General features: G+C 41.0%; 1 protein-coding gene across 1 annotated transcript in view; it reads left to right on the top strand.

The window, feature by feature from the left end:
- Positions 1 to 698: 698 nt before the first annotated feature.
- The window catches only part of ARHGAP18 (Rho GTPase activating protein 18), a 156,526-nt gene continuing 143,057 nt past the window's right edge, over positions 699 to 14,167 (top strand). Inside the window, exon 1 of the mRNA XM_049900510.1 lies at positions 699 to 914. Coding sequence (XP_049756467.1) covers positions 718 to 914 — 197 coding nt within the window. The 5' untranslated portion in view covers positions 699 to 717. The remainder of the gene's footprint in view (positions 915 to 14,167) is intronic.

The following is a 14,167-nucleotide window of genomic DNA, read 5'->3' as shown; positions in this document are numbered from 1 at the left end:
TGACAGAGAGGAGAAAGGGAGAAGGGAGAAGTGAATTGGATGAAATACTTAAAGCCCTTGGCACAGTGCCTGGCATGTTGTAAGTAGGTACTCAATAAATGGTAGGTACTATTTTTATTCACAGCAGTAACATTTGACAGATCTGTGGTAGATGCGTCTTTTGGGTCCTGAAGGGTATTTTGATACAGCAAGAGGTAAATTAGGCATTGGCTTTTAGATGAATGAAGAAGCCATTACAGAGCACACAGTCATTTTTTAACTGAATACAAGAGGTAAAGACTTTCTTGTCAGCTGCATTGCAGTTTTGCCTCAGGTTCACTGGTTTTTGCCAGTTTTAACGCTGAAGGTGAAGGGGTTAAGAAATGCCCTTACTCCTGTCGCTTGAAGTAGAGATTATCAGATGGAAACAGGAATTGGAAAAAAAAAAAAGGCTCTACAGTAGCCTTTTGTTTCCTAACCAAGACTGCTTGTATCTATATTAATGATTTGAGAACACAGTTCGGTAGTGTAATATCACAATAACAAATGGCGGGGGGAGCAACAAACAGCTCCCTGCCTCCAGCGTGGACTGCAACAGCTCAGGCTGGAATTGCCCACGGTTTAAACAATACCCTGAGTCACAGCTTCTAATTGGAGAGCCGGGCAGCCCTTCATGGGAGAGACCCCGCCCTCCCTGTGTGAATCGCCGTCCTAGGGAGGAGGAGCTGGCGGACGCTAATGAGCGGAGTTGCCTGGCGAGACAGGAACTTCATTCCCTTTCTCTGTGTCGGCATCGCAGAAAATTATGCCCCTTCTCTCACCATGAACTGGCTCTCCAATTCGCAGGGAGTTGTGCTGACTGCCTACCACCCCAGCGGCAAGGACCAGGCCGTAGGGGGCACCCATGCCAAGGGAGGGGAGGAAGCCACCTCCAGGTAAGCCCTGGCATTGGAACGCCAAAACAAAACAAAACCTTCTTACATGCCCCAGGAAAAAAGTAACAGGGAAGTTGGTCTGGGGAGAAAGGAACAATAGGGGCACATAGAGCCTAAACTCCAGCAGCTGCAGAAATGTGTAGCATGGGTTTTACGTGCTTTTGGTCTCACCCCTTCCAGGTCTGAAATAGCCCATATGGTTACTGGGGAAGGCGGGGAATAACGAACTGGAGGTATGGCTATCAGACTTGTTGCTTAGCAGGTGCAGGTGCAAATGCTGAAAGATCAAATGACTATATTTGAAACACTTCCTAAGAGGTGGAATTCTTGAATGGGCTCAGGACACAGTAATTGGAACTGTTAGTTGGAAAAGTCTGCCAAAACGCAGGGAGGCGGCTCACTGTATGAGCTGTTGTTGTTGGAGTGGTGTTTTTTTTTTTTTTCTTTCTTCCTTCTTGCTGAAAGGAAACCTCTTAGGGAAAAAGCTCAAGACACTGGCCTGTGGCAGTATGTTTCACAATCTTTTGTGTATGTGGAATTTTTTTCAGGCTTTCAAAAAGGAGTTTTGGTAAGGAGGTAGTATTCGGCTGCCCGAGTGAAAGGTGGTTAATGTTAAATCGTTTTATAGGCGCAGAGGGCAAATGTTCTATAGGCAACTGAGGCGCAAAGAGTACCTTTCTCTCTCTCTGTACTTTGCTCTGTTTTCCAAGGGCTTTTTTCCCTTTCTTTCTGTCCTTGATGATATTGCCACTAGCAGAACATTTTTACCTCCAGTCTTAGATATAAACTGTAAATATTGGCCTGGAAGCTTAGGAAAGCAAATGCTAACCTAAGAGCCTAGGACCCTAGTTCTCAGTGAGCGCGCGCATTTCCTCCTTGATGTTTAATGTGATAATAAAGCCTCCTTTGTTCTGATGTGACTTATGTCTTGCCTTAAGCTGAGATAGATAATGCCCTCTTTCACTTTGTTTTAAAAATCCCCAAATACGGGGGAGGGTAAAAATCAAAGGAACGACTGTAATACTCTGTGTTAGACCCTCTGGATGACCTGAACTGTTTTCTCACATAGCAACCTTAGCATGTATTCCATTGACTTGATTCATTTCCAGAGATAAAAGTGAATTGTTACTTGTTCTCTAGCTGTGCTAGCATTTTACATGCTGTTCTTTAAAGGAGAATTAGCATGTTTTCTGTGAAAAATCATAGTGTTTTCATCCGTTTTTCTGTAGATCAAGTAATATATTAGTAACCCTTTAGGAGTATGGAGCCTGAAACAGCAACCTCATAACTTGATTTCCAAGGGCAGTCACAGTACTGCCAGAATTATGCAAACTCAGCACATTCTCAAATGACTTTAGGCTAGGGTGGCCTGAGGATCTGAATCTTGGGTCTTAGATAGTAAGAATTTGAAGGAACATTAGGAACTTTTAGTCCAAACCTCTCATTTTCACCTTGAAGGTCTTAAACCCTGGGGATTAAATTGTTGCAAGGTCTGTAGTTCTCTAGGCCTGGAGGTTCCTCATCCTGTGTTTGCAGGTCTGCAGCTTGTTATGGGTGTCCTATACTTGAGTGGATTGAGAGAACAAAAGAGAGGAACAGATCCTTCTCAACCCATGCTAAAACATGTTAAAAGGGGCAGGGCTGGCAGCTGCCCACACAGTGCTCTCTATGGGGACTGTAGCATCAGGTATGCTCCCAAATGCTGCCCGTTCCCCACCAGCTGCCATATTGCTTGCACATAAAAGCAGTTGCCTTGGAGTCAATTAAGACTCATGGCGGCCTACGTGTGTCAGAGTAGAGCTGTGCACCACAGAGCTTTCAGTGGCTGATTTTTTGTAAGTAGATCGCCGCCAGGCTTTTCTTCTGAAGTGCCTCTGGGTAAACTTCACCCTAACCACCTTTCAGTAGCAGCCTAGCACGTTAACCCTTTGCATCACCCAGGGACTCCATCCTAGGGACAGAGTTATTTTATTTGACTGAACAAGATGGGAGCCTGGCTTGAAGGCTGGGAGGGAAGGCAAGAAGAGTGAGGAGGGGCAGTGTTCTCGTTAGCTTTTAGCCTTACAAAACCCAAGCCCATTGCCATCCAGCTTACGGTGACTGTATAGGACAGAGTAGAACTGCCCCATAGGGTTTACAAGGCTGTAAATCTTTATAGAAGTAGACTGCCACATCTTTCTCTTGTGGAACGGCTGGTGGGTTCAAACCATCAGGCTTTCTTGGTTAGCGGTCAACTGCCTAACCACTTTTTTACCCTTAAGCATGGACTAATTTATCAGATAAGCTTATCATTACTTTGGGAGGAACCTTGTTTAGACTTGAAGGGTTGAGATACTGGAAACAGGTTGGATGGAAGGAGGAGAGGTTTGAGAGTCAGATGAGGTGGGTAATAACCAAATAATCATGGTGATGGGAGAGGGGTGGCCGTGGTACAAAGGGCTTTGACTCGGGTTGGATTGGTCAGCTGGTACTTAAGCTTTTGGGCGGTGGCTGCTCCAAAGTGCAAGGTGATGGTTGATGCCTTTTTTAGAAAGCTCTTAATGCAAAAACAAAACAAAACGAACAAAACTCTTAAAAGAGGCAAAGTTAGATACCTGGGCTCCCTCTGCCTGTTTAAAAGTGGCCAGAGAAAGTGCAGAAGTCTAATTTTGCTTATCATAAGGTTTTGTGTTTTCTAAGTAATATGTACTTTGATGAACTATTTACTCAAACATTTAGTTCAATAAGATTAATATATGTATCATGCCTTTTAAAAAGTGTGAAGGACTGTGTATATGATTTAAAGCACGCATAGAAAGTGTTTATGATTTTTAGCCTTGCCTGTCCAAGTCCTTTTTGTTGTTTTGGTCTTTTGAACAGCTGGAATTTTAGGGAATTAATATTTTCATAAGTAATCCGTTAAAGTTCCCTTTATTCCATTCCATTATCCCTCTTTATCAAGACACATTCATTGAATGCCAGATTAAGGAATTCCCCCCTGCCCCACTCCTGGTTAGAGCATCTCAGATATTTGAGGAATTCTATTTCCATTTTTTTTGGGGGGTGGGTAGGTAAGGTTACCTTCTCAACACATCAGGATTTAAAGAAATAATATTAACTTTAGTTGTTGACTGACTTGTACACAGCCAAATGTTCCTAAAGGAAATAACTTTTTCTCTGAGTAGCTGTATTTATAAGGGTTTATTTACATGTTAATTTTCAAATGGATTTCTTAATATTCCTTTTGAAAAGCAGTTTTTCAAAGAATACTGTGTTTTATCTATTCTTATTGTTATCTCTTGATTTTGCCATTATTTTAAGAAATATCATTCTGATGGTTTTGTATCTTTTTTTTTCTCTTTTGGTAAATGTTAACTTCAAATGAAATTTCCCTTTCTCTTAGATCTTTTCATTCTATAACCCAGCTACCTGGGTGAGATATTTTTTGTCTTCTATGAATAAATTAACAGTTTCAGTGTGTAAGTTCTTGTTTTGTTGATCCCATTTGCCTTTGGTATTGGGTAAACAGAGCCAAGAGGGAACCAAGAAGCACCATGACCTGTTGACATAGCCTTAAATCTCTGGGCTTTCAAGTTAGTCTGCCTGCCTTCACATCTTGTTTTCCAGTGTGACCTTGGACGATTTACCTCTCTGTCAGTTGAGCTTCATAATAGTACTTACCTCATTGGGAGGATTAAGTGGGATGATCCATGCAAAGCCCATAGAACAGTGCCTGGTTCATAGTTAGCTGTTGCTTTCCTAAACATTAGATAAAGAAATTACTGATCTTTATAGTATATTCTTCCTAGTTTCAGGAGCATTTTCATCAATATAATTTTTTATTTGTTAAGAAATATGGCCAAACTCCATGTATTTAGAAGTACTGTAACTCAAAATTCACCATAATGTAAAAGTTCAAGCCTTTGAAGTTTGAAAGACCTTGGAATGTTCTTTTGGTCCATGGCAACATTTATGATTTGAGTTAGTGACAGCAGCATATAGCAGACCTGCCCAGGGGTAGTGATGGGCCAAGCTAAGGTCTATAAACACGTGCTTTTATGGCAAGAAGGAATGTGGGTGGGTCCTTTTTGGCAGACAGATTGGTTGCTGCCTCCATGCTTCCTCCTCTTCCATTCAGAGCTTCTACTGTCCAGTGTGTCTAAAGGAAGAGGGCTGGCATCTTCCCAGACTTAGCTTAGCTCTAGACTTTTCCAAGTCTCACTCATCAGTTCTATGAATTCAGTCATTCCACATGTAATTATTGAGCTCTGGGTTTACTATGTATCAGGAGTCCTTGAATGGTTTACTCACCTGCTAAGAAAGAAAGGCCTGGCAGTCTACTTCTAAAAAATCAGCCATTGAAAACCCTATGGAGCCCAGGTCTACTCTGACACACACGGGGTTAGCCTGAGTCAGAGTTGACTTGATGGCAACTGGGTTGGTACTGTGGGTCAGGTAGTTTTCCAGGTGCTGGCGCTATGGTGAGGAACAAAACAGATACCTGTGTTTATCTGGGGTTGGGGGGGAGGGTGGTTGGGGGGGTGCTGCAGAGTGGAAAATAAAGACCTGAAGCAGGTGAGGGGAGTGAGCCGCACAGATACCTCGGGGAAAGATTTAGGGGAAGAGCTTTTCAGGCAGAGTGAACAAGTAGGGAGTATAGAAGCCTTTAGCTTAGATCAAGCCACGGAAGAGCAAAGAGGTCTGCCAGGTAGGAGGAAACAAGGTTGGGCAGGCAGATCTGCTAACATTGCAGATCATTTGAGAACTTGGTTTTTACTCAAAATGAGATGAGAAGCCATTGGGGAGGGTTTTGAACATAGGAGGAACAGAGCAGGTTTAGGTTTAAAAAGTCGCTCTGATTGCTGCATTGGTACGGACTTTAGACATTTACTCAGGGGGTTAAGGCAATGGTGACTTGGACTCAGGTATTAGTAGTTATGATAGTAGAGATGGCAAGCCGTGAAATAATTTGTAATTACCCAGAAACCCAGTGCCTTCGAGTTGATTCCGACTCATAGCGACCCTACAGGACAGAGTAGAACCGCCCCATAGAGTTTCCAAGGAGCACCTGGTGGATTCGAACTGCTGGCCCTTTGGTTTGCGGCGGTAGCACTTAACCACTATGCCACCAGGGTTTCCCAATTAGACCAAAAAAAAAAAAAAAACCCAAAACAAAAAAAACAATCCGATTACCATTGAGTCAATTCTGGCTGAGAGCGACCCTGCAGGACAGAGTAGAACTGCCTCCTTATAGAGTTTCCAAGGAGCACCTTGTGGATTCAAACTGCCGACCCTTTGGATAGCAGCCGTAGCACTTAACCATTTCCTGATGCTTGTGAGATATGAGCAAATGAGATTAGTTAAACATGATTGCATGGTTTTTGGCCTAAACAATTTGTGAGGATAACATTGCCATTTATGTAACTGGGGAAGATTTCCAAAAGTGCAAGTGGTGGGGGGTGGATGGTGGGTAGACATGAGCTTAAGCAAAGTTTTGGGCATACAACTCAGAAACATATTTTTAAGAGCGGCATTTACGGAGGGACATGATTGTCTTTCTTGATGAGGTTAGCGTTTTTACATGAATCACGTAGCATTAAAAAAAAACTTATATACTCTCTCATTAATAGTTTTTTCCTTCCAAATTTGTGTATTTTCTGAAATTATGTACTTTTTTTCATGAAGGGAGGAATAGTAGTGATTTTTACAGCATGGCTCTGTAATATGTGAAGTAACATTTCCTTTTATTTTCCCTAACTTTGCTTTGAAGGCATGGTTCCTCATTCTAATTTTGTAGAGTTTAGTGATGACCAAATACATTTTTTATGCTGTCCATATGGGTAGTTGTTGCTAGATTAATCTAGTCCCTTGATTTCCTGATATAAATACTTTTTGTAAAACTTTTTTTTTTTTTACTGTGTTGATTTTTAGAAGCCTATCTACAATTTTCTCTGGAATTATTAAAAGATCACCCAGTATTCCACCTGGTCAGGTCTTCATTTAGAGGTAGGGTGGGTGATATGTTCTTTTTAATTGACCTCATCTGTGAGGGTTGTGATTTTCATGGGTCTGTTTAAAGTTATCTTTGTGGAATTTATGCTAGGCTTATACCTTGCAAATAGAAGGATTTATCGACAAGAAAAAAGAGCCTCCCCGACCAAAAAAAAAAAAAAAAAACCACAAAAACCTGCTGAAAACTTCGTTTTCAGGGGCATATGTAACTACCTCTTTTCACAGTACTAACGTACCATGCACAGTTGTTTGTCGTTATTCCTTTTATGTGTTATGTTCTTAGTACTTACCAGACTTTAACAGTGTTGCTGCAAAATGAGCTCCCCAAAACTGACATAATCACATGATTGCTATTGGTCTGTGTGGCACTTAGGCTTAAATACCCAACACACACTGCTGTTGAGTTTGTTCCAAATCATAGCAACCCCGGAAGATTTCCAGTGCTGTAAATCTTTACATAAGCAGACTGTGACATCTTTCTCTGGAGGAGCTGCTGGTGGTTTTGAACTGCCAACCTTTTGGTTAGCAGTTGAGTGCTTTAACCACTGTACCACCAGGTATTTAATAATTGGTCCATCAAGATGAATTATCTTTTCTTACTCTTGTTTGGACTTCCCCTCTAGCTGTAAACATCAGTGTCATTCACACATTAGAAGCCAATGTCACACTTGCTAGAGGTGGAAGTCCCCTGTGCTTCATGCTCATGCATCTGTGGGTCTCACTCCCTGTGGCTGCCTTTTCTCTCCTGCCTCTTCTTGACTTGTCTCTGCTCAAGAGTCCTGGAAGCCTCTCTTCTTGTCACCCTAATGGGATTACTGTGAGAGATCTCAGAACTGCAGAAACTCGAAGGTTTAGCTTGTGAGGTGGTGGTGATGGTGATGGTTAACTGCATGATCCCCACCCTTGGTTTGGGGAAGAACGTGTGTTAGACTAGGCGTGATGACAACCCTTCTCTGAACTCTCCGCCTCTAGGTGATTCCTGTCCTGAAACATACATAATGGATCCAAACCTTTCATTTTGTATAAGTACCTTGGGATGGAATGGTTTGCTGTAAAAGTCTTAGTTTTTTCTTTTGAGAAGAGGAGATAGTGAGAAGAAACATTATTTGGGAGTGGGGATGGGTAAAGGTGTTGAACTGGAGTGGGGCAGAGGGGGCAGAAAGAATGTCTGGATAATTCTGAAGACATATTTTTTTGACTTCTCTGTTTGCTCTGAGCTGGTCAAGTTTATCCTCTTTGTAAGAGGTAAACAGAAGTCGTGGTGACTGGTGCTTAGTTGGAAATCCTGGTGGCGTAGTGGTTAAGAGCTATGGCTGCTAACCAAAAGGTTGGCAGTTTGAATCCACCAGGTGTTCCTTGCAAACTCTATGGGGCAAGTTCTACTCTCCCCTATAGGGTCGTTATGAGTTGGAATCAACTCGGTGGCAGTGGGTTTGTTTGTTTTTTTTTTTTTTCGGTTCGATGCCTAGTTACTAGTTACACTGTGGATCCCATCTGGAGTCTTTTCCGTAACTACGTCCACTATATATTTGAATTTCTATGTTGAAAGTGAGTGTGAAACATCATCTCCTTTTCACATCCTATTTGGGGAATTGCTTTTTGGCTGTAAAGAACACTTAAGTTTCTTTAGGGAAATGAGGCTTATGGTAGGGATCTGGGTAGACTGGAACCGAATCAGAAAGCCTTAGGGCCAGGAAGTACCTCCAGTCTTCTTCCTTCAGAGACTGTTTGCATGGTGTCACTCATGGAATGTCTGCTCTCTCTATGAGACTGTTGTATTCTTTTCTACCCATAGGCATTATTGTTTCATCATTTCAGCTTGCACATGGCTCCCAGTGGATGCCCCAGCTCTCTTGCTCTGTCATCTTGCATTTCATAGCTAACTGACCCATCCCTCTGGTTCCTAATTTCAAATTTTTCAAAGGGGATCTGGTTGGCCGAGGTAATCTGTTTGAGCAGACCATGGTAGAGCCCCAAGAAGCCTATAAATTATCTGTCTTGGGGTCTTTTTAGAGAAATAGGCTCTGTGATTAGAGCGGATTCCTGTAGAGGAGGTGTGGCATCCTTGCTAAGATGTTTAGGACATGATACCTTTATCTGTTTCCTCATCCATAAAATTGGCCTAACAGTGTCCTTCTGCTTCATAAGGTTTATTATTAAAGATCAAATGTGTAGTTTTCTAGAGTACTTAAAATATATACAGATAAGGAATGTCATTATTAAATCCTCTTCTATACAATATCTTAAAATTTCCCCAGACATTTTCCTTAAGCAGAGTTGTCATATTGATCTTTTGATTTAATTTGCATTTGATTATTTAGTACATATTAGGCTGTGAGTTCCTTGAGAGTACTGACTTTGCCTTTTTATTTTTGTCTTATTACACCTAGGCCTTAGCAAAGGGCTCGGCCCACTCTAGGCAGTTAATAAAATTTGATGAATGAATGAGTGTGAGAAGGAGTAGGGTCTTATGCTTATGCGCTTAGATTTTGGAGCCAGGCTGCCTGAGTTAGGGTTCTAGCTCTGTTGTTCAGTAGCCGTGTGTAAACTTGGGCAAGTTACTTAACATCTCAGGACCTTAGTTTTTTCTTTTTTCTTCTGCAAAATGGGGACAACAGTACTTACCTCACAGTGCTATTATGAGCTATTAAATGAATTAATGTATGTAATGTACTAGAATTTGGTGCCAATGATTTAGTGCTCAGCTGCTGGTTGAAAAGTCGACAGTTGAAACCACCAGCTGCTCAACGGGAGAAAGACATGGCAGTCTGCTTCAGTCTGTTCCCGTAAAGATTACAGCCTGGGAAATCCCGGGGGCCAGTTCTACTCTGTCCTGTAGGGCTGTTAGGAGTTGGGATAGACTTGGCAGCGACGGGTTTGGTTCTTTGGTTTTTAATATGGTTAGAAGAGTACTTCGCATGAAGATAGGAAAATATATTTTCTATGATGATGAAAGGCAATCAAAGACTGTCACCTGTTGGTGAATTAATTCAGAAGTAGTATTAGAAAGCATTTTTGAGATTAATTTGTAAAAGAATGTTTGCTTTAGTACCTGTGTAGTATATAATTTCTTTATTAAAAACTAACATTTGGGGAAATAAGTTAAAAATACCTCAGATTATTATTTATTTTAGTAACAATAAAAAAAAAATACTAAAACATAAATCTTAGAAAAGGCTGAAAGACACTGAACGCTCGTTAGACCCAGGTGACTGTTTTGAATACCTTTGGAGTTTAGTTTGGACAGATGTAAATTTGTAAATCATTTGTACTCTTACGAAAAATCATCTGGTGTAGAGGAAGGAAAAGTAATTTGTACGTGTTCTTCAAAGAGCAAATAGACCTCCGATTACTGGAAGACTTGAGGGTGAAAATATATCATTGTGGGTCTAGTAAAGTATTTCAGAAAATAATTTTTGCCTTTTTTCCCCTCTAAAATATATTTATGTATCTTATGGACAACTATTGATCTCACAGACATGAATTTGTTTCATGAGACAGAGCTAAGCTGAAGATATGATGTCCATAGTACAGATCTGGGAGGATGTGTTCTCTCACCCAGTTCACTTTGAGCTGACTCCTTGCTTGGAGTAATTGCCCTCCATCCCTTCCCACTTACTGTAAACTTTTTTTTTGTAAACTGTTCTGTTAGTTTTTCTCTTCATCTGCATCATACAGAATACATTTACTTTAAATGCCTACTGTGCATTAGTCCCTATGCTAGGAAATGGCTGACTGTGTCCCTACTCTATCCTCTTAAAACTTTCGCAAATCCCTCCCTGAACCTGCATTCCGCGTTTCAACAATCCCTGTCGCTGCTGCTTACAAATAGCTCACAGGAGCAGGCTGCTTTGCTTTTACCTCTAAGAGACTGGGAAACCCTGGTGGAGTAGTGGTTAAGAGCTATGGTTGCTAACCAAAAGCGCAGCAGTTCAAATCCACCAGGTGCTCCTTGGAAACTCTATGGGGCAATTCTACTCTATCCTATAGGGTCACTATGAATTGACTCAATGGCAACCGGTTTGGTTTTTCTAAGAGACTGGAGAGTTTTTGATGGAAGTGGAAGAAACTAGAGGATGAGCTGAGATGGTGAACTGGAGGATGGGGAGAGACAAGTGCCAATTAAAAGTGCAGAAGTCTTTTTCCATAGGGGAAAAATGGTGTAAATGTTATTGAAATACCGTAATGCTGTAAATTCTCCAATTTGGTCATATTTTGGGTTAAAAAGATTTCTTCTAACTGCCCAGAAACTTTTCACTAACTGTTTACTTGCAGCATTGTTGCTATGGGAAAGTATTGAGTTCCCAGCAACAGGTTCAGAAATAAATTTTTCAGACCCAAATAAAATCCTCAGCTAAATTGGGGATTATGGATTCATGTTTCTTTGTTGCCTGTCAGGACCATTGTTCACTGATAAATAAAAGTGCTGTGTTTTTCCAGTCTTTACTTTTATTTTGGAGTCCTTGGGTGATGCAAATTGTTAATACAACTGTGGCTGTCAACTGAAAGGTTGGTGGTTAGAGTCCACTTAGAGGCACCTCAGAAGAAATCCCTGGTGATCTACTTCCAAAAAAATCAACCATGGAAAACCATATGGAGCACAGCTCTGCTCTGACACACGTGGGGCGGCCATGAGTGACCACCAAGTCTAGGGCAACCGGTGGTTGTATCTTAGTATATAGCACCGTGTCCTTCCCAAGATCCTCGGTAGCTCTGTATGCCCCAGTAACCATGTTTTTCCATGTCTTCTAAACGTGCCTGTTTTCCATTAGGAATTATGTATTTGTTTAAATTTGTCATTTATTTTGGAAGATTAGAAAGGCGGAAATTGACATATGCTCTCGTGATTACAGTTGAATCAGATTAGAGCCATGTAATTTAATTAATTTACTGTGAGAAATGCTTTAACACCACGCCGTTGTAAAACTAGAACTGTGTAGAAAAATATGGGAATTCACAAGAGCCACAATTTCAAATTTGGGGGGATTCAGCCATAGAAACCTAGTTTGCTTCTTAATGGGAGTGTTGCTGTTATATACCATCTATATTTTGAAGAAAATAGTAAAAAATATATATTGTTGACAAACAACATAAAATTTAAATACTGCCTAGAAAGTGATTTGGGTAACTGAGAAGGGTATTCAAAACCAAAAAACAAACCCACTATTGTTGAGTCAGCTCTGACTCATGGCGACCCTGTAGGACAGACAGATCTGCCACATAACGTTGCCAAGGTTGTAAATCCTTGTGGAAGCAGACTGCCACACGTTTCTCCCATGGAGTGGCTGGCGGGCTTGAACCACTGACCTTTCGATTTATAGCCGAGTGCTTCAACTTCTGTAACACCAGGGCTACTAGAAATGTATTAAGGATGTATAAATATGGAATAGCTTAAATTTGATTATTAAAAACTCTTAATATGTTATTTAGCTAAATAACTGTGGGGATATGGTGGTCCTTACTGGGTATAAATAAGACTAGAATAAAAATAAATGTTTCTGCTCTGAACGAGCTTGCCATGTAATTCAAATGGACTCTAAAGTAACTTTTTCAATATTACATTTAGAAAGCCTTGGTTGGCATAGATCTCTCTTTTGCTTGTATAAAACATCAGAATAATTTGTTGCTGAGTAATTGAGATTTGGTTTGAGTAATAAAAGGTAAGTTGGCTACTGAATGTTGGAAGGAACTTGGGCTATTTATAGGTGGTCTAGAAACATGTAACTTGATCAACTTATTCTATAATTAATGTTTTTACTAGAGTTACTAAGTATGTGCCTGTTCATTTATCTCTGGCCCAAATAACGTGGTCAATTTCTGAACGCTAAGGTCCCTCATTGATAGAAGAGGTTATCTGGGTAAGACTAGAAGTAAAATTACGATTGTAAGGATGGCTCAGGACTGGGCAGTGTTTCGTTCTGTTGTGCGTAGGGTCGATATGAATCGGAACCGACTCGACGGCACCTAACAAGAAGAAGAAGAAGAAGTAAATTTGTGTAGTGCCTCTTTTTCAATCATTGATTTTTTAAAATTATGATATATATTAGTATATCCAGAGTAAAATTCTTTTGAATTATCGCATCTTTGAAGCATGCTATATTATAGTGTAGATCATCACACTGGATATATTTAGGTAATTATATCCCTTTGTTCTTCATTTCTTAGAGCAAGTTTTATATATTGAAAAATCAATAGAGTCCTGGCAGGCAATATGATAAATGAGTAAAGTGGATGACTGGGAAGTGCAGGCTTCAGAAAAATTTAGGTTTTGGTTGAAAATGTTAGCTAAAATTTTTAAAACACACTGAGTAAGCCAAACAGACAGTGAGCCCTGGTGGCACAAATGATTAAGTTCCTGGCTGCTAACTGAACGGTTGGTAGTTCAAACCCATCCCGCTGCACTCTGGGAGAAGGACCTGGCAATCTACTTTTGTAAAGATTACAGCCAAGAAAACCTGGGCTGTAATCTTTACAAAAAATGGGGCAATTCTGCCCTGTCACATGGGGTCCCTTTGAGTTGAAATTGACTCGACAGCACCTAACAACAATGGCAAGCCAAACAAAACCTGCGTGTAGGTTGGACCTGGCCCAGGCACCGCCATTTTGTGACCCCTAGCATGAAGTACAAAGTTGTTGTTTCAGTTCATCTATTGCCATGTAATATACCATCTCAAAACTGAGTGGCTTAAATAATTTTCTCTCATGAATTTGAGGAATCGTGATCAAGTTCTTCCTTAGGGTTCTTCAAGCTAGATGGGCTGAGCCTGGTCAGTTGTCTTTTTTGCCTCAGCCACTCCATGTGGCTAGCTGAGGCTTCCTCATATCATGGCAGTATCAGAGGAGTCAGAGTTCTTGTGTGGCTGGCTTATCCCAGAGTGAGCATTCCAAGAGGTCTAGGTAGAAGCTGCAAGGCTTCTTTCTTATGTATGGCCTAGCGTCAGAAGTTACTCAGCATCACTTCGGATGTTCTATTGGCCATTCAATCATAGGTCATCTCATATTCAAGAGGTGGCCAGCTTGGAAGGTGTTGATAGTGGCCATCTTTGGCAACATGCTGCCGAAGTTATAACCATCTCTCTGTACCTGGCCCTACCTGGCTTTCTTTGTCTTTTTGCCTACTGCTTTTATATAGACTCCTCTGTTCCTTGGTGCTTGACTTTACAATTCTGGATCGGTGTACACGTATCCTGCGTGCATTAATCCTGCAGCCTTGTTTTGGAAGGTCAGCCTATATTGAGGAAGTTTTTCTACCCCTCAAGAAT

The sequence above is a fragment of the Elephas maximus genome, chromosome 1 (genome assembly GCF_024166365.1).
Source record: "Elephas maximus indicus isolate mEleMax1 chromosome 1, mEleMax1 primary haplotype, whole genome shotgun sequence".
In the NCBI taxonomy this organism is placed as follows: domain Eukaryota; kingdom Metazoa; phylum Chordata; class Mammalia; order Proboscidea; family Elephantidae; genus Elephas; species Elephas maximus.
This window is presented reverse-complemented; position numbering and strand designations above follow the sequence as displayed.